The sequence below is a fragment of the Hydractinia symbiolongicarpus genome, chromosome 7 (assembly GCF_029227915.1).
Source record: "Hydractinia symbiolongicarpus strain clone_291-10 chromosome 7, HSymV2.1, whole genome shotgun sequence".
Taxonomy (NCBI): Eukaryota; Metazoa; Cnidaria; class Hydrozoa; order Anthoathecata; family Hydractiniidae; genus Hydractinia; species Hydractinia symbiolongicarpus.
Genome location: NC_079881.1, coordinates 18,333,983 through 18,357,546, shown reverse-complemented (window position 1 = coordinate 18,357,546; position 23,564 = coordinate 18,333,983). Strand labels below are relative to the sequence as shown.

Genomic DNA, 23,564 nt, shown 5'->3' with positions numbered 1-23,564 from the left:
CATGGATATTCGTCTAAAATAACATAAAACAAGACATATCTCAAAGAGGTAAAAAATACGCATCAGCAAAAAAAATAAAAATTATATTGAAATTATATTGAAAACAAAAAAATATATATTGAGACGGCAAGTTATAACTAAAGAGACAAAGAGGCCTGGGGTAGTTTTAAAAACGTGTTTTTCGTCATCAAACACAATTTTTTCACGTTAATTAACTGGAATACTACGTAATAGGCCTTATTGTAAGTTTAAATGGTTAGGAATATCGCGACACGTTATGCCAAGGAATCAAGCTGAGTTGGTTGAAAAGAGACAACAACGAGATCCAACTGTTAGTTCTACTCGATAAAATAGTGTGCATTTATCGCAGCCTGTTTTTTTATTGCGTCTTTTTATTTTGCGGAGAATCACGTGATAAAAATCGGTTGGCAGATAAAAATGCACATAGGTTGGGAAACAAGAGAAAGGAAGATAACATCTTTTCTGTTCATAATAAGAATTTGTTATCTTCTCATTTTTGTGTCTTTTGAGAACACTTATTCTTCTGTTCGATTACATCATTTCCATAGATCGAAGGGAAATAAACGACCGGTTGGTTTTTTGTATTAATTGATTTATTTTAAGTGTTGATTGGAAAGCTGAAGAGTGATATTTCTCACAGATTATGAAAGAAGAAAAGAGTTTTTAGTTCGACCTTTTTATGTTTTTTGCATTTTGTTCGGTCGTAAATGTTAGATTTAGGGTGTTTTTTTTTTGAAAACATCAACTTGGGTGTTTTAAACGGAGCTTAAATTCATGAGACAGTCTGATAATTTGATGATAATTATCTCTCTTTTGATTGGTGGAAACAGACGCACGCTAGAGCTTATGTCTTTTATGAACTTTCTATAAAACCACGAGTCTCATTTATTAACAGCTTGTTAATATTCTCTCCGCTATCATTATTAGTGCATTGTACATTCAACAATCTCGTTTCTTGTAAGAAAAAAAGACGAAGTACTAAGTTGTTCATGACGTCACTTTTTTTTAAATGTGCGAAATATATTTTCTAATTTTACTTTTAGTTGAGAGAACATATGTGTTTTGAAGAGACGAATCATTTTTAAAGAGATGTGTGAAATTGTTTAATGTTACATGTGATGAACTGTTATAACCTTATATTACGTATCGGAAACACACCTTAGAAGATATAAATTGAAATTTTAAAGATTGCTCCAGCGTTATGATGACAATGTACATCGCTGAACTAATAATGGTATTATTTTATATGGCGTCGTCGTTAACGGCAACGACTAACGTGACGACAGTCGGGCCTGACTTAACGATAGTCAGGCTAGTAATGAATCTTCCCTTTCTTCCAACTCCACTTAGTGCCAGAATGCTCTCCAATTCTGGAGCACATAGCGGGAAATATTATGCATCGGCAGCCATACTGGCAGCAGAAGACATCAACAAGTAAGTTATTTTTTTTTAAAATAAACACCATTCTAGGATTTTTGGGGTAGCCAAGACAAAACAATCAAGGCAAAATAAACTAATAAACACAATGTTGTTTGACAGTTTCGGCACTTTATAAGCAGTGCAGCCCTATGATCGGTAGCATTATAATATACTAGACGTTAAGCAGTGGAAAAATCCACGGTGTCGTCCGTCTTTAATTACACGCTATTCCATGTGCCCGTTGCCCGACACTTTTATGGCGGACAGACAGACAAAATATGGCTATTCTTATAGAGACTAGCGGACATAAGAAATACTCTAGAAATAAAAGACCCTGGGGATGAGGATGGGGACCAAAGTAAGGCTGTATACAACCATTTTAAGCACATACTGCTATCATTATAGAGAACTAGTCAGTGGACCATGGATAAATCCATATGTTTGCTCGTCCTTTATATATCGCATTTCGTGTGTCTCGCTGCTTGAGTTATCATTTTGCGCAGGGACAGACAGAATACAGCTATTATTATAGAAATAGTCGCTCTCTCGTGGGAAAACTATTTCCTGTGTCCGTGTAGCACGATTTTTTTCCGGCAAACAGACAGAATACGAGACTAATCAAGGGTGTGTATATTTCTCGTAATATTTTTTCATCTTTTAACCAATAATAGAAGCTGTGAGGTATTTAAATCTGCATCCACAACAACTGCACAAATGATGACAATTCTATGCAGTGTGCTGAGAAAAAAATAATAAGAACTTGTAGTATAATGATGAAGCTTCGATCACGGGGCCTGCAATCAAATCATCACACTGAATTAGTCTATGTGGCTTAGCACACTGTACAAAGTAAATTGACTTAAAGATCATCTCCACTACACTACACAAAATAATTCGAGTGAAATTATTTTCAGCATTTTAACTGGCTGTCAGAAATTCTTTTTTGATCAACAGTAGAATTGATTTCTACTTTTGGTGGCATAGTGTTTCCCTTAAGGCAATCAAAATGCTGAAAACAATGTGATTATTGTGTTTTTGGTGATAAAACGTCTTTCGTTGCTCAAATGCGATCTCTTTCGCGCAGAACCACTATGAACTAGAGAAATTATAGATAAACAATCTAATTGACGCACATCTGCGCATGCGCGGAAACTAATACAGTTAGCACGCGCAATGCATTATCTGTTACCATGGAGAAATTTCTGAGTATTAAATAAGCGTTCAAAGGTGTATAGAGTAATCTACCTTTTAAAGCAATGAAGAACAATCTCGAGATAGTCAAAAAAAGAATAAAAGACTTGGGAAAAAGTGGTACAAAAAGCTCTTTGTTGGCATTTGCTGCGGCAGTAATATTGCATGATAACTTGTGATAATTAGTGAAACAAAGTAGCGAGCGCTTGTCAGACGAGTTGATAAAAGTTAAAGTTTTTTAATTGCAAATTGGTGAAAGAATCACTAACCTGAGTTCATATGCATTCTTAAAAGCAAACATCTGATTTTTACTTAATATTTTTGTCATTATTTTGCTTGAAACAAACAAATATAAAAATTTTGTGATAAATTGACGGAACAAAATGCTGACGTTAACTATATTATAATGATTGACGTCACTTTCAATTTTTAGCCTAGTTCCCGCACTTTTCATCTTGTTATTTTGTATCGACGTCCTATGATGTCAAAAGAAGCAAAATAATCCCTGTGAACGGGGTTGGGGTACAAACTTATGTGCTAAATTTTAATCTTTGGAAGTAAAATTTCTTTGATCCAGTGTTTTAAAGTAATACAATGGGAATCAACCTCGTACCCTGGCTTTTTGGTTATCAAAATGCGAGTGTCAAGACTGAGTAATAATCAAAATTATTTTTCTGATAAAATTTCAAGCTTTTTTGAAAACTTTTTAGTTGTTATTATTGTAACTACATCCCAAGAAAGTTTAACCAGCTCCATAAGAATGTTACTATTTATCACCTCTCAAAAATCAATGATACACTCGTCTACCATTACGTATTATAGACAGACAGACGTGTGACAAGCATTATATTATAGATTAGTTGGTAGCCTGTGGATAAATCCATCGCCCGTCCTTTATATAATGTATTTCGTGTTTCCGTAAGACAACTCAAGTTTGCGTTACAAACAGACAGTCGAACTATGGGTATTATTAACATAGAGACTAGGCTCACCCGTCCTTTTAATCCCGCCCTGTTTCGTGTTTCCGTAACACTACTCTGTTTCGTGTATCCGTAGCATGAATTTTTTCTTGCGTACCCACACAAGCAAAATACGGGATCAAAGAAATTTTACTCCTAAAACACTAAAACGACAATCCTGTTGATGCGTTCGGAATAAGTAACATGTATCAGAGAACTAAGTTTCTAGGCATACCTCTCAGCTCCTAAAAGTCATTTCAAATAGAAATTCTGGCATGGTCGTCAAATTAGGCAATCTTTTTCTTTGATTTTATGTTTGGTGTAAATACCTCCGCTTTATTTTTTCAAATAATAACTGATAATTGAAGCCAATCATAGCGCAAGCAAGTTAATGAATTTATATTCTTTAAGATCATGTCTTCCTTTATTTCGGTTATACTGTTACTTACGTAAACAAAAAATAACGTCGGCTATGAAGAGTATATCAAGCTTACCCAAATATCAAAAAATATCTTTCACATACTAAAATCATACTAAAATAATTTTTGAGGGATAACTGATTAGTTAGAATAAATCATCTATTTGAGTTTATATATTTAACCATACAAGGTACTTCTTTAGTACAAACCACTTCTTAGAACGTCATGGGAACGCAACCTCGTCTCCAGGGTCTTGTGGTCCCTGAGCCGTTATAACGGAGTGGCCAACTTCTCGCCGCTATTAACTTCATCAACAAGGCAAAATGCCCTGGCAACGAGGTAGATGGGAACGAGATTTAATATTTAACTAAAGATTGAACATACACATCTAAAATAATGTAAAGAGAGGAAAAACATATCAAACTTGTTCCCGCGCCTTTATGCGATATTTCTTCGGACTTTGTCCAATATTTAAACGAAAAAAGAATTGGATTGGATAAAAAAATCCAGTGTGCAAATTCTGATACAAGTCCAACATCGTGACAAACATTCAAAGTTGTTCCCAGGGCCTTTTATTTATAGTCGGCATTCCGATATCAAAAACATAAATAAATTTCACACAAAAAAATTATAAATCTAGATTGTCACTTTTTCCAGGAAAATTAATTATTTGCTATCTGTAGAAAAAAATGTAAGTGAAACATCTTTAGTATTCTTCCACAACCTTCCACTCTCGACCCCAGAGCTCTTTAAGATACACTCGGTTGTAATTGCAAAGAGCTTTGAGGACGATAATGACATCCTTCTTCTACAATTTTAAACTCTGTTTTATTCCTTGTTCACTGGATGCATAACACACTCCCCGCTTTATCTAATCAATTCCATAACGTCTTACTGTTTGTCTTCTGTTAGCCGTTATCTACTTGTTGTACTGAAGTATTTCAACCATATTCTAAGTTCTTTTTAACTTTTTGACCGTCAACATTTATCAGGTCTGCCCATCCGACATTTTCTTTAAAACAATGACACATAATCTTTTCTGTTTTTTGGTAGTTTCTCACTAAAAGTACATCTTCTGGTCCAAATTGAAGTTTTATATTTTTCATTTTAATCTTGTAATTTTGCATTCGTTGGTGCGGAGAAACATTGTTTGCTTGTAATGGCGTCTGAAATCGAGTACAAATGCGCTTTCCCGCTGGTTTTTATTTGATTGCATTTTTCGCCATAACGCAAAAAGCTCGATTACTATCAAACATTTTTGCGCTATATCGGAAAATGCAGTCAAACGAAAAAGAGCCTCCCTGTTATGGTAATTGACATGGTGTTCTAGCCAATCAGAAACTTTCTTAACTCTCACACTTTTTGGCTGATTGTCTCTCTGCTCCCTTATATGGACTTAGAGGATTAGCTCAGGACTTATGGCGATTGAAACAATACTCTAAATTGACAAAAAGAATATCCTGAAACGAATTATAGGGACATACATAATGACGTTTCCTTGTCTTAGTTTGTCGGAAAGCTTGTACTCGTTTCCAATATAACATCATTAACTGGTACACTCGCTTTCTCACACACACATATTAGACAAATAAACTCTTTCCTAAGTTCTCAATTTATATCATGAAAGATTTGGTAAACTACTTAAAAAAAAGCCCTAGGGATGAAGTGGACTTTTTTAATCCACTTTTAGTACTGCACTGTGTTTTCTTCTATAGCGATGTCAGGTTGGTGGATTATAGGAAAATGAGCCACAATGGAGCTCCTTCGATAATTGTAGAAGATAAGAAATTGCGCCCCAACAACACAAAATACTTTCGCTTAACCCAAATTAGAACTAATTGTAGCCAAGGTTTTAATTAGATTTAAAAGGAAACGATAAGCTAGAAGTGAGATTGCCTAAAAATTGGAAAAGTTTTCTTGGACGCAGAGGCCTTGTTACAGGTTACAGGTTGGTAGACAAGCTGTTATGTATTTATATCAACCTTGTCATCAGGTTTCGTTTATAGGGGTTCAAATATTGTTCCGCCTATTGAGGTATGGAGTGTGCATAATCGAACTTTGTCGCAAGGCAAAATAAATCATTTGGCCATATACATAACGGTTTCCTTTGTGGAAAATGGATAAATTTCTAAGAAAAGTTTTAAAAACACATGTTAAAATTTTATTTTTAATTTATAAAGTAGCACGAAGCTTTTCGTAACTGAGTTACATTTTCAACTTGAAAATGTAACTCAGTTACGAAAAGCTTCGTGCTACTGTATAAATTAAAAATAAAATTTTAACATGTGTTTTTAAAACTTTTCTTATTTATTTGTTGGCTGATTTATCATAAGGATAAATTTCTGTCAGGTCAAAATATGTACCCAGACCCTTCTGTCCCTGACCGGCGCTACACTTATTGACAGGTCTGACAAAAATGGTTCGTCTCGTTGCAAATAGACAAAAAGAGACAACCAGTCTTGGAATCCATGTTGAACAACCTAGCTAAGTAAAAAAGTGAATGATTCTCCAGATAACTAAATATATTTAGACACAAAATGTCATTTGATTTTAGACGGGCCGACCTGCTTCCTGGCAAAAAAATTGTAATTCATTGGCATAACAACGAGAGTGACACTGAATGCGACGAAAGGCGTGGCCTCAAAATTCTAATTCAGCAAATAACAAACATGACTTTTCATGGAGTTATAGGATACGCTTGTTGGTGTGAAACTATAGCGAAAATTCTCACATCTACAAATACCCCGCTCATATCACATGTAAGTGTTTCTTATTTCTTTTATCGCCATTTTTGTATAACATATATACTTATATACAAACAACACTCTTTTTTTATCTTTTAAAGTGGAAAGGTGGCTCTGTGGTAAGGTTTTCGCCTTTTTACAAAGTTAAAAAAAAATATGGTTTGTTACTTGATATTAGTACCGCTATTTACTTCTTACTAACGGCCTCGATATCAAAAAAGAGAAGGCTGCAACAATTTAAAGCAATCTTTTCTATTAAGTATACTCAAAATGATTGAGCGCTTAAGCCAAATGGACTTTCATTTTTCTGTTTTTTTTTTATTATTTAAAAACGAGTCCAGAATCTGGCAACAAGGTTCGTCCTTAGTGATTTCTAGTAGAGCGCTTGTTGATATGGCTTCGTGATGACCACAAACTCTCGATATATTTTACAAGTATCAGGTTCTCTTAACAAAGTTCTGGGTCTTAATTTATAGCAATGCAAATAGAAACAAAACTAGATAAATAATCATAAAGAGTTCTCTAAAGTCCTTGCTAGCTTAACTTTCGCTTCTCTTAGGAAATAATGTTTTAAGTAAATTCAAAAAACAATAAAGATTTGCTCATAAACTTCACATCATAGAGGTAGAATGGAGAATAAATAATCAATGTTTACATTTAGCAAATAAGGAACATTATAGACTTTACGAAACAAGAACGGGAACAATCTACAACGAAGTTGTCAATAACTTCTTATGAAAGCCAGCTAAAAGCTAAAAACGCGCCAAAAATGATTACGATACGAAAAATTAAACGAAATCGACAACATGGAATAAAACCAAAACAAATATGGCAACAGTCATGATTGCAAGAGATGACAAAGAAACTGACAACAAGCCGTCAAACACATAAAATGTAGAAAAAACAACTTATTATATTCGCTTTCCCTGTGTCCTGTAGTATTTCTATATTTTATATTTCTATATTTTTACTTCCTTAATAACCGACCTCAAAATGGTTCTTTTCGTGTCAAAAAGAACGCCAATATGGGTTTACGCTGATCTGCACATGCGCAATGAAGAAATAATAATATTTTTTCTGTAGTAGATGAAAGGCAGATCGATTAAAGATCGATTCTAATTGGTTAATTTTGTTTTTACAACGGCTGCTAGCCCATTATTAAACCATGGGACCTGTAAGGTTTTTCTTATCCCATATTAAAAAACACTACAATCCCTGTTAAGTTTTCCAGTCAAGATTTAAAAAGTCTTCTTACCAAAAATTAAGACTGTGACGGAAGTTTAAACGGCACATTCAAAAATAACATTTAGAAATTTTGAAAGTCATTATACATCTTCGTGTACTGGAGGTAATCTGGAAAGAATGTCTGTTGACAAGATTACTAACAGTGCTTTTAATTATGTTCGACTTATTTTAAAATCTGAAGGTAAAACCTTTTTGCAGTATTTTTGATATGTGCGTCTTTTCTGGTAAAACTTTCCAAAGTCGAGGATATTTGCTTAGTTTTACCTCCGTTATGAACCTTTATATTTTTTATAACCATTATGATCATGAAAACGATATGCGCAGTATTTCTTTTTGTAAATACAACTTTCTTTAAAAAGCCACTCTCGAAACAACTTAGTGTCTTTTAACAACTTAAGGTGGTATAATGTTGTAGCCACAATAGCCCTGGGTTCAAGTTGAGATCCATCCAATGCACTACGCTTCTGAACGTAACCCCCGCGACTATTAAATTATTTTTAAGAGCCCCTTACCACCGAGAACTTTTCGCATTCCGGTTCTAAAAAGTGATTAAAATGTAGGAGGGATTAAGGAAAGTTTTGTGGTATTCGACGAGACCGCAATAGGCTTTTAAGGGAAAGCTAATGACTATGTAATGCACAGTTTTTCCTCCTTTACAAACAGAAAATTTAAACATGTTTTGTTTGTCGGTTTGTTTATAATAAACTTTTTTTATGAGAGCTAACTAGCCCGAAGACGGGAAAAATATATAAAAAACAAAAACAAAGTAGCCATTGTTCTAAAACTCTTTTCTTCGCTGTAAGACATGATAACTTAAAAAAATATTTCTTGAAGTTTTTTGATAACAACAAGAACGCATTCAAGCCTACATTTTAGAATTATATTTAATATCCTAAGCTTAGTTAACATTTATTCATGTTAAATATTTAAAACGCCGTGTGCAATAAATAAGAAAATGCATGCAGTTGGATAACTCGAATACTCGGCAAACCCAAAAATCTCCAAGTCGGTCGAAATATCTCGAACTTGGCCTTATCTTTTTTAGCTTTTTTCATAGAATTCGAGCATTCGAAGGTTTTCGAATCAAGCATTCTATTTTTGAAAACATAAACAAAGCGTCATGAATTCAATTTAAGTTCTTTGCAAAAACAAATGGCGCCCATAAAACGAAGGTCAAACAACAAGTCTACAGGCGTAAAGTTTAAAGCTTTAAAAGTCTTGGCAAAGGGAATGACAAGTAAAGAGATGGCAACAAAGTATGCTTTATTGTTTTGCAAACTTTTTTAAATGCCCAATCTTTTTTTTAAAGTGACGCGGTGAGAGCTCGAGTTTATTTAGCGCGACTAGCTATATAAGTACAGGGCTCTACTTCTACCAGAGAACTCATAAAAATTAAAGAAATTCTTGCAGTTTGACGTTCTAAAGTTTTCTCATCGACAAATACAAAAGAACTTTGTTCATAAAAGCTATTAATTAACGCGTGGGTTAATTAACATGTTTTTGCGGTCTAATTCTCAATGGAGAAATTTTGCAAATGCGAAAGTGCCTAAGATTGATTACTTCTTGTTACATATGTTGCAATGTTTGGTAGGCTTTGTTTACACAAGCAGTCTAAAATGCGATGTTTTAATTCAAGACAAATTAAATTATTTTAGCGCTGTTGATAGGGGTTAGGCTTTCTAAAAATCTTACACAGAGTAAATTTTGTTCATCGTTAATATTACCAACTGTTTTAAATGTGCATTAAATTGACAATGAGAAATTTAAAATACAGAAAGAACACAAAGGCTAAGTTTATTAAGCTTCAAAGAATAGATCACAAAGAAAAAAAAAGTAGCATTTGGTCACCTTTTTTTTATTTCTAGGCATGACTTAAAAATGCAAAAATGAGACCTTGGCGCTTAAATCAAAGGCATTTTTGAAATTCAGTGCAATCTCGTTCCCAGGCTTCTCTTTTTTGCTTTCTGCTAAGGCTAACAACGTTAAAGTTGGAGCCATATTTAGACAAAACCCCGGCCTCTAGGTTGAATTAAGTGGGTTTTTTTTAGGTAACGGGAATTTACCTTACAAAAAGGTAGAAATTATTTAGATTATTGTTTCTTCGCCATGTTAAATTTTATTAAAACAAGAACATCTAAAAATGTAAAAATAAAACTACGTAGCGTTTTGTAAGTAAAAAAGCTCTTACTCATGAAAATCTTCGTATTTTAATTTTTACGTTTCTAGATATTCTTGTTTTAATAAAATATTCAGATTATTCAGAATATGCTTGCAGTGGAAGTATGAGACATTATAGAAACCAGCCCCCTCGCTGGTATTCTTATGAGAAAGCACGTGTTGATAAGTTTGTAGTTCATTTTGACGAATTTGACAAATTAGTGCACAAGTCGCAAGCGCAGCGCGAAAAATATAAGCAGCATGGAATTTGGACTATAGCGAGAACGGATTCCGTTTGTTCTAAAGTTTAGTTTTATCTTAGGAAACAAAAGATTACCTAGTTTCTTGATGTGTGCATATACACTAAAAATTCGTGTTTTGGCACGAATCAAACTTAAACGGGAATTTGTTTATAACAATTTTTTTACGTTAAACTTCTTATTTCATTCAAGAAATAAAATTTCTTTTTTCAAATTTAAGGCAATAACGAACTATTTACATATTATTATAAGAATCATTTTGCATTTGTTTTTTTTTGTGTCGCGTGCTCGCAAAATATCTCCTTGTATAACCTGTGACTTACAATCGGACCCGCACTAAACCACCAAACTGAAATGCGGAAATCAAAGTACACCACGGATAAACGGATATAGTTTAGCAGGCCAGCATGGCTAAGGCCTTTTTTTTTTGTCTCGCTTTATCGAGATGGGAATAAAATCAAGTATTGAAAAACCAATTGAAGTACAAAGACAACAATAACAATGTGTTTGTGATACATTAGAATCATAACAGCTGAATAACTTTTGTACCATTTCATGGGATTACTAAAGTGACAAACAGGAGAACATCCTCAACTGATAGCTACCAATTTAAATTATTAATTTACTCATGAAAGGTTAAAATCCATTCTTTTAAACCGTGGGCAGAATAGTTAAATGAATATACGAAAAAGAATTAATTGTTTTAAAAGTTTTTATTTCAACAAGAGAAAGCCAACGTAGGAATCTCGTCCGATTGAGCTTAGCTACTGTTGGTTTTTATATTATAACTGCTACTTAGAACATTATTTAAAATGATACAAAAAGTTACAGAAAATATAGAAGTTTAAATCAAATGCAATGAAGAAAGGCACTGATATTACCTACATTGCTTTCATACTTTTGCAATTCACTTTGGTAAAATTAGAATATGAATCATACGATGAAGGCTATTTAGATATTCGTAACAGTACATACAAAAACTGGCATAAAAGGAAAGAAATAACATTCGCTTTAAATCTACCTTGGGAGTTAGGCGATTGTGTAAAGTGCCATAATGGGCTTTCTGGTAGTGGTTATAACACAGCGAAATTTTTTGCCTCAGCAGCAGCAGTCGCAGTAGAAGATATAAATAATAACATGACATTACTACAGGGCTATAAGTTACGATACATTTGGAATGAAAATTTGACTGATACACATTGTCATGAATTTTCTGCCATAAATGGCCAACTAAGGCAAATAAATTACCAGGTTGATGGCTTTGTTGGGTTTATATGTGCATGCGTACCGATAGCAAAGAATGCAGCAGCTGTAAATAAACCATTTGTGTCAATGGTAAGTATGGCAGCAACCAGTACGTTTATCTAATTTCGTTACCTCAGGTGCATCCACATTCTGTATGAACCACCCTATTTCTTCTGTTAGTCCATCTATGTGCTAATGGCTCAGCTTTTTAACACAAAAAGATATATTACTTTCCCTTAACAAACAATTTATATATAAAGTTCATAACATTCTAAATATGTTTTATATATTTTCAGATTAGCTTCATCTCATTTGTGGTTATCAAAGTTTATTATTTTTCGCATTTTAGCAGTATTTATAGAATCAAAGTTCATTTAAAAACGCCATTAATATTTGTTTTTTTTTTTACTCTTGATACTGTCACAACTTTTTAACAATTAAAACATGGCAACCAAATTTCTACTTCTACATATAAACATAATAACTGCCTATTGATTAACAATTAAAGATATGTAATGACGTGACAAGTTAATTTATAAACTTTGTTTGGCAACTTTCATTTAAATGTTTTAGGAAATTGTTTTTGTTTTGAAACATATTTTGTGCAAGAATCTAGCTCCTGTTTTTCAGCAATCATTAAGATTATCAGCAAGATGTTATATTCTATATTATTTTTGTTTATCTTTTTTGGTAAAAAAAGAAATTCTTGTAGTCCCTGTTACCTACGTGTTGTTTTTAAGCTTATCAGTAGAAATATTTATATACGGTTTTATCTTTTTTATAATTCTCGCTTATCTAAAACACAACATTTGACAACCTAAAACCTCTGCAACAATGCAATGACCAAGAAATAATTTAGGATTTTTTAATTATATTCTTTTTAATTATATTTCAAAATTAACTCTTATGTCAAATTGGGGAACACTCAGCAATGTCAGCACTGTATATAAAATAAAGTTTTTTAAGTTGCATAGATTATATAAAAAAAGAAACATATAAAAATGTAAAAATTAAAATCGAAGGTAAATCTGTTGTATAATATAGACTTAAAAGTGAATGGTATCTAAGCCGAAAAAACATATTTACCCTTAACTTTAGTAATGAAAATAAGTAACAAAGCGTTATTAAAAAGAATAGGTTGTAAAAACCTGCTGAAATGTTAACTTATGTTTAAAATAGTAGATCATCTAATATATACCTTTTATTACTTATAACTTTACCATCACTTGCTGTATAAATAAACAATGAAGTAGTAGGTATGTAGGTGACAAATTAAAAAGGCTACAGACAATGTTCTGTACAAGCAACCAAGAATTTTTCTTAAAATTAGTGAAAGGTGTTTTAATTTAAAGAAGAAGAATATAAAAATTTAAACTTCTTTAATTCTAAGAAAACATGCTTATAGTCTGGTAGACATGTTTATTTTTCAGCATCCTTTTTTACCATGTTTTGTTAATTATTTAAAGCTTGCTAGCCATGCAGGTTGTTATCATACTGAGAAAAGAAGATGTGGTACAGTAAATAATGTAAAGCATGATTTGTTGTTATGCTTTTAAACATCCAGATTTTGCACTGTTTGCATATGCAAGAACCACAAGTATAATACAAGTCTGCAAAAATATTTTGATAAGACAAGTGTTTTTTTGTCAACAATTCAAAATACACTTACAGTAGCACTTATTCTTAAACTTTTAAAATAATTTTTAAAGTGTTCTTATATAAATTCAAAATAAATTTTAGAAAATATTTTTGGATTTTGTGTTCAATCCCTTTTGCATGAATTTAGACAAATATTTGAAATGTTGTTTGAGTATTTTTACAAAAGACAAAATCTAGCCAGTCGTTAATAATAACATTTCAAAACATTAAAATACAAAAGTTTACATGAAGTTTATATACTTTGGGGAAAAAGTAATGCTGAGAAGTTTTGCATGATTTGATATTGTTGAATTAACCATAAATGAAGAAATGAAGTATAAATATAATTATACTTTTTGTTTTTTAATAACTTGTCTTTGCAAGTATAGATTTTAATTCAAATGCAATATACTTGAGAATTATTTGTCAATTCTACACATTTTGTAAAGTTATATATATATATATATAACTGTATTTATTTTTAGTTTTTTTTTGTGTTTTTTCCACTTTGTTGTGGTTTGATCAAACATTTATGGTTTTTTATAATCCTCTTAAAAACAAGATTTCAAAAGTCTTTATCATCAAATATTTTTTTTGTTAAATCCCTTTTGTCAAAAACATAATATTATTTCAATGATGTCCTTGTGTTTAAAGTTTGCTTAGTTTTAGTGTGTTTTTCGGTAAAAAGGAGTGGTTTCTACTAGATAGTTGACTGGTTTCTTTATTCTGTGAGATTTTTTAAAATGGGGATATCTACATTTGAATAAGTAAGTCAAGTGATTAATATAATATTTAGCCTAAGGGACCACCGATCTACTAATCACAAGTATCAAAAGAACTACAGATTGTTCCGGTTGCTTTCTTTTACTTCCTCTATGTACAAAAAATAATTATCTAGGGGGTGGTTAATCAACTTCATGTTACATAAATCCAATATTATGTTTGGTCAACTTTTTCATCAGCACAAAATGTTTTTAGTAACTTTCTTTGATAAAATCAATTAATATGTATACTGTTGTTATGTTGTGACTTAATTAGTTATTGGTCTTTTTTCTGTGTAAGGATGTTATTATTTTACTCCATTACAATTACTCAATCTCATAGTGTGTAGCTTAATATGTAGAAGTGCATATCTCATAAAAGATTAGAAATCTTTTCAAAACTTAAAACCTTGTCATGACAAAAGAATTTAAATTTTAAGATATCAATTAATCCAAAACAATTTTATCACTGTTAGACACTTAAGATATAATTTAGATATGTTTTTATACATACTCAACCCCAACAGCGCTAATGGTGGTATTACTTCTGCCAACAACTGTGTATATTTTGAGACAGTTGCATTCGCGTGTGTTTTTGAATGACCATGTGTTGCTTGTTTTTGTTTTTGTTTTCAAATAGTGTCAATGTTTTTGTTTAAGTGAATTTTCAAAAGCAAAAAAAAAAACAGAAAAATGATTTAAATTTAGCAGTGTTATATTGCACATGTAGATACTGCAATTACACTTTTATTTTTGATCATTAAAACAGGGTTGTCACTATTTTGAGTTTGCTCTCTCATAATTAGATTGTCTTACATCAAAAAGTAATAATACAAACATGGAATATTGGATTAATTGTAAATATAAACAAAACAGAAAACTTCAAAATACGTAAGAAACAAAAAGATTATTTTTTTTAAAAGATTCCTTTATAATTGCGTTAAACACATGTGGAGACTTTTTGTTCCCAAATTAAACAAAAATTTTCTATCCACCAATAAAAAAGGCTGGGTTTTATTTTCATTTTTTTTTATTTAGGTCAGCATGAGACAGGTGCTGACTCACCTGGTGGTTTATTTCAATATGATATTTTATTGCAATCAATGAATTACAGAACTTTTGAATCAATAAATTAACCTTTTCCATTTTCTAATTTTTAAGAGTTCTTCATTCAAATAGAAACCTGAAAATATAAGTTGTGATTAAACGTTAGTTTCCAGCAATTTCAAATGTACCATATGATATTAAAACACCATAATATCTCCTACAAATTCTGTTTTTTTTGTATATCCATGACTATTTAGAATAGGGGTGGGTCATATTCATTTTTAAGATCTCAGGAGTAAAATGAAACTAGTGTGTTCAGACAGGTCTGTTTTTGAGCAGATTTGTATATGTCAACATTAATAAAATTTGTAAAATTCCTTTTTGAAGAACAATTGATCAATTTTGAAGGTCTAAAAGGGGAGTTTCATTAAAAGCATTTGTTTAGAAAATTAACAAAAAGCTTTGCTGTTGGCGCCAGATGTTTTTGACAGTAATGCCGATGTGTTTGAAGTAACATTAACCTTTGACGTAAGAAGCTAAGCTTTATTGACTGTTGCAGTGATACGAATTAATTAAACGATACTAAAACGTGTGCTTAAACAAAGCGTGTAAAATGTCAACCAAACTTGCTGCCGGTTTTGTTTTCAGGAATAACTTGCAAAAACTTTTTGTCTGTATTTTTGTGGTCGAAAATTTGTACGATTTGCAGATAAATATTTTTGACAGGCCAATATGGCACTGATTTTATTATATATTTGCTAGTGAAATAAAGGAACTAAAAAACAAGTAAAGGTATTTTCACACTTTTTAAGATGAGGTAAACTGATGAAAAGTGAACATGTTTATTTTCTGAGCACATGATGAAATCTTAAATGTTAATAAAATATTAAAAACTTAAACCAAATCTATTATCTCTCTGATTCTGTTAAATTTTTTATAAAGTGAATTGTCAGAATTTTTAAAATAGCTAAACTAAAACAAAGTATTCTCTGTTTTGAAAATCCACTTGTAATATATTGTTTATAACAACTTTTATTAACCAATTTACACAGCCCCTGATTAATACATTTTTATCGATATACACCTTTACTATTATCCTCTCTAATTATTTTCTCTGCTTGCCTTTAATTTCCGAGCATTTATTAGGTTTGTTTACAATGAATTATTGTTAATTAAACTACTTGATTAATATTTAAAGCAAAGGTTTATTAATCTATAAAGAAAGCCGACACTCGAGATCTCAATGAGTTTTGATACCTCACAAAAGACCTCAGAAATGCCTGTACCAGTTTTTTAAGTTCCTTTAAAATTTCATCTTGAGTATGTGTATCTACAAGAAACCTAGTGATTTGACTCTATAACTGCAAAAGTTGTTTAAAAAACTTCAAGAGACTAAAAAATCTATTATCTACATATGAAATAGGAGCAGGGTTGTATTAACTTAACACTCAAAATACTTTCATTAGTTTATAGATTATTTTTTTGTGAGAATCCTATTTTAAGGGGCCTAATTTTAAAAGTTCTCCATTTATAGTCTGAAAAACCTTATTTTTAGTTCCAAATGTTTCTTGTTTCTTATTTTTCCTTTTAAAAAGGAAAAGATTGTTAGTTCAAAATGCGCTATTGTATAAACTTTTTTCTTCCAAAGGCTCCTTTTGGCCGGTTTCTCTTTTATCTTCCGCACAATACTTTTACAAACTCTATATATAAAAATAAACATTCAGATGGTTTAAATTGATTGTTCAAAAGTTAAGCATTTGGTTTGCACTGCAATCATAAATTTATTTTAAATAAATCAAAAAATTTCCTTTTTAGAGTTGCACTGAACCTGAATTATCAGACAAGAAAAAATATCCAACCTTTGCTCGAACTACAACTCTTAACGTGGATGTGGTGCACATGATAAAAGCATTGATGGAAAAGTTTCAATGGAAGAAGTTTGCAGTTCTTTATGAGCGCAGTCATATGTGGGAACCATTATATGAAGCATTAAAGCGGGTATCCGATGACAGTAAAAGTGATCTGAAAATAACGTTGGTAGAGAGTTATGACAAAGAAGATGCACACAAGCACAAATTTGAAAATCTTGATCACAAATTTGAACCTTTTCTCGATGAGTTGCCTTCAAAAGCTCGAAGTAAGTAACTGCTTTTCGATATTGATACCAGCAGCAATTTTAATATAAGATTATTAGCAACAGAATGAAAAAAAAAAGTTTAAAAAGTTAACGAAATCTTTTCTTTTTTTTTTCTTTTTTCTTCAAAAATTTCCAAGGTTTACGAATGCTACCTTAGGGTATATGTGACAGGTGTGTGTGTTATTTGTTAACTTTTTTATGTAACTCTATAATAACAAAGGACATTTGCTATTACTAAAGTTATTGAAGTAAACTTTATATTTCTTGGGCTGATAATTTGACAACATATAGAAATAGCTGACATCTTTACCGCATGGGCGATAAGGGTACACCTTGGCTCAAATTTTGTCAACTTCAAAAGGCAGAGCCAATCATCTGTTTTGGAAACAACAGGTTGATAGCATCACAGGAAAACCTTTTATCTTGTTTATGATTTCATTAAAATTGTTAAAATTAATTATATTTTTTTCTTTTTTTTCTGCCTAAGTATTGTTTATCGTTAAAGCAAGTCATGTATTGATTGAATTATTCCATAAGAGCAGAGTCCTTCATGCTTTTTTACTGTTTCAAATGTTATTGATAGCAATCGAATATCACATTTGTCTTGGAAAAGTTAGAGGGACTTAACTTTGCTTTTTTGTTGTCTGTTTTATTCTTGCCTTTGATTAAAAGTAACAGATTTATATTAATTTACAAAAATTAAAATTTCTTGCTTTGTTGGATTTTTTGACAGATCAATCTAGTTAAATAATATTGTTTCCACTGAATGCACTTAATACTTGAAACGGCAACAAATGTTTTCCCTAGACAAAACAAGTTCGGCTTTTTCTAAATTAAACCTTTATTTTAGTTGTTCTGCTGTTGTTTGGAAAAGGATATCTGCGACAGTTTCTTGTTCAAGCTGAAAAGAAAGGATTGAATGATGGAAATTATGTTTACGTAGCTATCAATCCATTTGCGTCAGATTCATCGACATTACGACAAAAAAGTCTTGCTGGATATTTATGGATATTACCATGGAGAGGAGAACTAGATGAGAAAGTCGACCCTTTTAACACAGATAGAGCAGCACTTGCTAGAGCTTATCAATCTCTCATTACACTGATGCCTGAGGTATGCAGACACAGCACTTTTTTCATCTTTAATGTTCAAAAATCAATTGACTGGAATGCTTGATTCAATATTTATAGGTTTTAAAAAAAAGAAGAAAGCAGACAGTTAAATGTTAACATTTTATCCCTTTAAAAGATTTTCCTGCCAATCTGAATATCTAAATTCTGCATTTTCTTCGGAACTCAATCTTAAAATAAAAATGGTTGTAGACAAAACATAACACATGACACTTTCATCTAACCTACTTGACTGTCACTACCTATATTCATATATTCTTTAGACTGCCAGTATGAAAGGAGAAAATTATAATAAGTACTTGCGTTTCCAACAAAGAGTAAGGGATGGAATGTCCCGACCACCTTTTAATACAGATTCATATACTGGCATATTAGAAAATAGCATGCAGCAAAAGAACAAGAGCAAGGTAATGAGAGAGTGATAGTGAGTTATTTAGTTGTAACAGTCCGTTGTTGTTACAGTCTTTACTTTTAACTACAATAATGTTTATGTTTTTAGCCTCCGCCTGAAGCAGAAAAACTATATGACGCTGTTATGTTGTACGCTTTGGGCTTGAATGAGACATTGAAGAAAAATCAAAGCATTACGAATGGAACTGCTGTTATTGACAACATAAAAGGATTGAGTTTTCAAAGTATGTGTGATTTTTAGGGAGAGGGGTCTCTTATCTAGTCAATGAAAGAATGCTGCACAATATGCATTCCGATTCCGATGTGAAATATGATGTTAAAAAACGTTTACACATCAAGGCCAGTACAATCTTACCAACAAAGTATTTTGCAAACCGGGTCGTCACAAAAATCTTAAGGATTGGGAAAAGCAAACAAGTGTCATTTTGACATAATTTTTATTTTAGTCAATTTACATCTACAAAGTCCTTGTAGGGGTGAATTCCTTATTCATAACATATATCTAAAATAACATATAAAACTTAGGGAGCCTTCAAAATTTGCTTTTTTTTTTCAGGTGTTCATGGTTCCAGATTTGTTGTTACATCCAAGGCCGACGTTCAGTTCTTCTTCAATGTTCTTCAGTTTCAATTTACACCAGAGCAAATTAAAGAGCTGGAAAAGGAAGACATTACATTAAGGAGAAGTAGGGTTAATGTCCTGTCTCGGTATGTAAACAATATGCTCAAGATAGTATGTAAATTTTCTATTTTTTTATTTAGGCGCTCAATTTCTTCCGAAACAAATTTACAGCATGGAGCCTGTGTGTAAGAATGTATCATGTTCCCAGTTAAAATTTGTAATGCAACCAACAGATCATAAAGTACGATGGCATTTAGGGTCGTTACCCCCTGACGAGCCGAAATGTGGATTTTATAATGAAAAGTGTCCTTCACCAGAACCAGAGCGTAAGTTTAAAAATAATTGATAAAATATTTTGTTGACTATAGCTAGATTAAAAAAAGGTTAAAAGAGACCAACAACATCCCTCTAAATTAGGTAAATTTCTTATGCAGTTTAACAAAGTTGAATGTTTAATTAAGAAAATGCGAATTACTACAAGAGGAAAATATTTCTTTTAAAAATGCTGTTAAAACAGGCAATAAATAAGACTGAAAGAATATAGCTGCAAAAAACTCTATTTACCTGTGTCTTAATACTCTTTTTATTTATATTGTAATCATCTTATGTCTATATATAAGTCTTTTTTTAAATATCGAAAAAACGTAGTGTGGACACCTGTTGAAGCTATCATTATTCTTGTGAAGAATATTTGTCTGTATGCTGTGTATTATTAGACAGTTTGTATACATCATATTTGCATGCTGTATGTATATGTGTATATTTGTTATGTAGTTTATATCCCTTGGGAGCTTTTTATTGTAATGGGATGTGTTAAGGCCCATTACCATTGTTCTCCTACATAATAGTAATGGACTTTAGTATGCCTCTACGGACATTTATATCAATTATGTTTTCGCATTTTTGTGGAGTCAGTTGGAAATTAGTCTTTATACTAGCAGTTGACTAAATACTTTTAATGGTCCAAATTTTTCTTTGCACTCAACATTGGCAGATTTGCATGAGTGTTTGGTGTTTATTGACCAAGTATTTCTTGACCCTTGGTGTTGAACAAGTATTTGTTTATAGTCTTGGTATTAACCAAGCAGTTGTTGACTCTTGTTGCTACACTGCAAAGTTAAGGCATAAACTTTGTGAGTGAGTTTTTATATGTAATACATGTCAGATACATTGTTTTGTATTGGTGTTTTTTTGTTTGAATTTCTTCCGGTCACATTTAGGCTATACCTTTTTTCTCTTTGGTCAAACATTCTGTGACCAACCTTCTCTGTGTCCTATGTGTGTGTGTCTTCTCACCCTGTTTCTTCTGATAATAGTTTGTTTTATTTGCTCTATTACGTTAGTTTTTCCAATTATATTTGCATAATTGTTTTAGCCATTATTGTAAACTTTTCTTTTGATAAATAGACAATTATAAAGTACATTGTGTTGTTTACTTTCACAACAACACCTGAGTTCTTGTTATAATTAAAGAATATGCCTTTTAGTCAACACTGAAATGTATTTTTCAGCTTTTTCCTAAAAAATATTACGGCACATACTATATTGATGCCACCTTAGCCACTAGATAATTAAATTTTAATAAGCCAGACGGACTTGTGGTCAATGTTTGACAGGCTGTTATTTTAAGGAATTTGATTATATTTCTGTATGATGTCAAAGTGGTGATTATTATTTTAGGAAGTGAAGTTCTTGCTTTGGCGATATCAATGACAGTTATGGCGGTTATAATTATCATTTTGCCAGTTTTTTTATACAGGTACTTTTTTTGTTATTGTCAAGAGAAAATGTGCTGTTTAGTATTGATTTAAGACACATAATTTGATGTGCATGCTGGACATTAATGTGTATGCAAGTTTTTAACATGGGGTATCAATTGGAGCTTTCTTGATCGTGTTTTTTACAGAAATTATCATCTTAAGAGAACATTGAAGAGTCAGTTATGGAAAATCGATCCAAATGATTTATTTTTTCATGATTGGAGAAGTGTTTCAACATCATCTTTAGGAAGTTTGGTAAGTCTGCAAATTTTACTAGCAAAGCGTATAGATTATTTTGCATTTAAATGCGTCTCTTAACCATGAAGCTGCTTCTACAGAGGGTTTAGTAAGGGTACAAAAAAATATTTTTTTTGTGAAATCTTAATTATAGATGAATCAATTTTTTTAAGTGTAGTACCATACAGGCAACTCTTGTCTACGAAGTTGTGTTTTATTTTTTAGACAAGCCAAACACTCAGCATTGACTATGAGAGCTCAACAAGACAAAGATTTACCACTGTGGCTATTTATAAAGGAACCCTGGTGGCTGTTAAGAAAATAAACAAGAGAAATGTCGAGCTAAGCAAGAGCGTTTTAATGGAATTAAAGCAGGTGATTTATCATTATACTGTTCATACTTTGTTTACAATAAAGCATATATTTTTATGTGTATGTTAACCATTTACTGGCTGTGGCAGCCATAAGGCTCCCTTTGAAGGTTTTTTAGGGACGACGCCTCTACTGTGTTCCCAAATAAAAGAAGCATGGCGTTGTGTTTTGTCCACGAAAAAGTTTTTTTTCTCCGAAAATACAAAATTTTGTGATAAATCTGAACTTTTTATGTTTCCATACTAAAAATATTTGCTAAAAATTGAACTGTTAATTGTTTTGGTTTAGATTCGAGATGTTCGGCATGACAACTTGAACCAGTTCATCGGTGCAAGTATTGAAGCTAATAATGTGTACATCATAACACAGTATGCGACGAAAGGAAGTTTACAGGTACCTCGTCTGGTTTTGTAATGATACATAACTTTTATAAGAAGTGAAAATTCGAAATCAGACTCGAATATGCTTATGCAAAAAAGAAAACCCCATCAGACTACGAGTATACTTTTGTTATGCTTACTACAAAAACTTAAATGTCACCTTATGAGATGAGATAAAATTGTCGCTAAAACTAAAAATATAATTGCACAAGGCAAGTTCTAAAGGTGTAGTGGTATTACTTAAAAATTGTGTTTAAATTAAAATACCAATAACACAAGAAAAACACATCAGAAGGATTCAACAAAGGGTAATGTTCTTAGCATGTGCTTAAAAAAATCCCCCAGTTTTAATTTTCTTGTAAATATTATGCGTATAAAAAGCATATTAAAACTTAGGTCTGTATATGTGAGTGTAGTATGCATAGGAATATCTGCCTGGTCTTTCTAGTTTCTCCGTGTAAACTATATTATCTTGATCGTTTGTAAAATATATTCTATTCTTCGTTCTTTCCCAATTTTTTGTAAGTTAAATATTTATTTTTAGGATGTTTTAGAGAATCCAGAGATTAGATTAGATACTTTATTTATTCTTTCATTGGTGTATGATATTATAAAGGTTAGTTGAGACAATTGCCACAAGTCAATGCCGCTTTTTTAAATTTGGTTAACACAGGAGAATGCTTACAGTAGTCTGCCTGTTAAGCATTTGTTGTATAGAAAATTATGGGCTTACCTTTGCTTAGCTTACCTTTGCTAAGACTGATCTATATAAGACGACTTACAGCTGTTTAGTGTGTGCGTTCCTTTGCAATTTCTCGTATGATACCGTACCAGGTTCCCACTCTTATTTAGGAACTTTGTGCTAAAAATAGAACTTCTTGTTCTCTAGGGCATGTTGTATTTGCACTCCTCCACAGAGATTAAATCGCATGGCAACCTCAAGTCGTCAAACTGTGTTATTGATAGTCGTTGGGTGTTGAAGATCACGGATTTTGGATTGAACACCTTTCGTAGTAAGCAAGGCACTATCAGCTCGATCGAGACAGAACCTTGCAACAGTAAGTTCTACACTTAAAATCCAGCAATAGACTTGGCTTGCCATTAAACCGTGTGAAAGTTACACGAAAGATTTTAATTTTTTTGGATTATTAATTATTAATATTACTAAATACGTACCGAATAACTAACTAATACTAAGAATTTAGCAATTATGTGAAAATAGAATTAAATAAAATAATAATGGCTATAATAAAAAAACAAAGAAATAAAGCTGGCATCATATTACGGAAAACTAAAATTTCTTGCAGGGTATATACTTCCATAAATGACATCTGTCACACGTAGCTTGGGGGCATTTTTATTGAGGTTCCCATTCAGGGATAAAATTAATTTGTTATCCTCTAAAGTGTG

General features: G+C 31.8%; 1 protein-coding gene across 2 annotated transcripts in view; it reads left to right on the top strand.

Annotated features, from left to right (window-relative positions):
* The first annotated feature begins 1,044 nt into the window (after positions 1-1,044).
* The window catches only part of LOC130648674 (atrial natriuretic peptide receptor 1-like), a 28,440-nt gene continuing 5,920 nt past the window's right edge, over positions 1,045-23,564 (top strand). Inside the window, exons 1-14 of one of the 2 annotated variants that reach the window (XM_057454731.1) lie at positions 1,045-1,455; positions 6,564-6,768; positions 16,922-17,243; positions 18,094-18,356; positions 18,637-18,780; positions 18,873-19,008; positions 19,341-19,469; positions 19,546-19,731; positions 21,086-21,164; positions 21,312-21,420; positions 21,628-21,777; positions 22,063-22,167; positions 22,699-22,770; positions 23,044-23,212. In XM_057454731.1, coding sequence (XP_057310714.1) covers positions 1,223-1,455; positions 6,564-6,768; positions 16,922-17,243; positions 18,094-18,356; positions 18,637-18,780; positions 18,873-19,008; positions 19,341-19,469; positions 19,546-19,731; positions 21,086-21,164; positions 21,312-21,420; positions 21,628-21,777; positions 22,063-22,167; positions 22,699-22,770; positions 23,044-23,212 — 2,302 coding nt within the window. In that variant the 5' untranslated portion in view covers positions 1,045-1,222. Of the gene's footprint in view, positions 1,456-6,563; positions 6,769-10,927; positions 11,751-16,921; positions 17,244-18,093; positions 18,357-18,636; positions 18,781-18,872; positions 19,009-19,340; positions 19,470-19,545; positions 19,732-21,085; positions 21,165-21,311; positions 21,421-21,627; positions 21,778-22,062; positions 22,168-22,698; positions 22,771-23,043; positions 23,213-23,564 lie in introns of those variants that run through there. The other variant, XM_057454730.1, reaches the window with a different exon arrangement.